At 33.6% G+C, this 935-nt stretch overlaps 1 protein-coding gene across 1 annotated transcript; it reads right to left on the bottom strand.

Moving 5' to 3' along the window:
- Positions 1 to 6: 6 nt before the first annotated feature.
- On the bottom strand, positions 7 to 755 carry LOC108628904 (E3 ubiquitin-protein ligase RNF146-like; the record flags this gene model as incomplete). Its single annotated transcript, XM_026816816.1, has 2 exons — positions 7 to 318; positions 431 to 755. Coding segments are annotated over 2 exons (567 nt in total), but the record flags the coding sequence as incomplete, so codon positions are not given.
- Positions 756 to 935: the final 180 nt, after the last annotated feature.

Genomic DNA, 935 nt, shown 5'->3' on the forward strand with positions numbered 1-935 from the left:
CGTTTAGTTCAATGAAATTAAAATTTGAAAAAAGGAAATGATCTTCTTATGAGTAGCAATTGTTAGATGTTTGTTATTATAAAGTAGGATGAGTGGAAGGTGATTCACTTTCTTCATCTTCCTCTAATTCATCATCTGTATCTGAAGATAAATGTTCTCTCAGAACTAAGGAACGCATTTGTTCTAATACCTGATGTAAAGAGTCCCTTTGTTCCATTCTGTCATTTAAAGGTGTAGCATCACCACTTGCTGTTCCACCAGCTGGTGTTTGTGGTGTATTACTTGGAGGAACTGGAGTATTTGTACCATCTCCCGTGCCTTTGAACATAAAATTATATTATTTAAGTACATAACGCTAAAACAACATTGCAATTTAATAACAAATAGTACTAAAATTCCAAAAGACAACTATGTTTACTATTCATTATACCCATATCATCGCTAGCAGGACTGGCTGGCCTTTCAGCTCCCCTTACTTCTCTAGTAATTTCCTCATCTTGATTATTTAATCTTAAGCCTGCAACTCCCTTTTTTGGAACATTATACAAATCACGTTTAATCTTCCTTCGCCTAGAAGGATCGTTTCTACGTAACTGAAGCATCGATCCAAAATCGGCGATATAAAGAAATCCTGCTATGAGCAGTTCACAATTCCGTTTGCCTTGTTTGTATGCAGTTTCTAATTCATGGCTTGTACGTTGATCATATTGCCACCAACCTGGAACAACATAATTAAGAATAAAATTAATTATATAAGTTGTTCACATGGTCTTCTGTCAGTGAAAGTCATGTTGATGGATGCTAATTATTTCAGTTAGGGTCTTAGTAAAGAAAAGTAACATATTCTGAAATAGTGATTTTATTACGAACTATACATCGAGACTAAACTGCAATTATTTTATAATAAAGTATATCTATAACAAAAACATAGAAAC

Source organism: Ceratina calcarata, unplaced genomic scaffold, assembly GCF_001652005.2.
Source record: "Ceratina calcarata isolate Rehan_Ccalc_2016 unplaced genomic scaffold, ASM165200v1 scaffold5499, whole genome shotgun sequence".
NCBI lineage: Eukaryota > Metazoa > Arthropoda > Insecta > Hymenoptera > Apidae > Ceratina > Ceratina calcarata.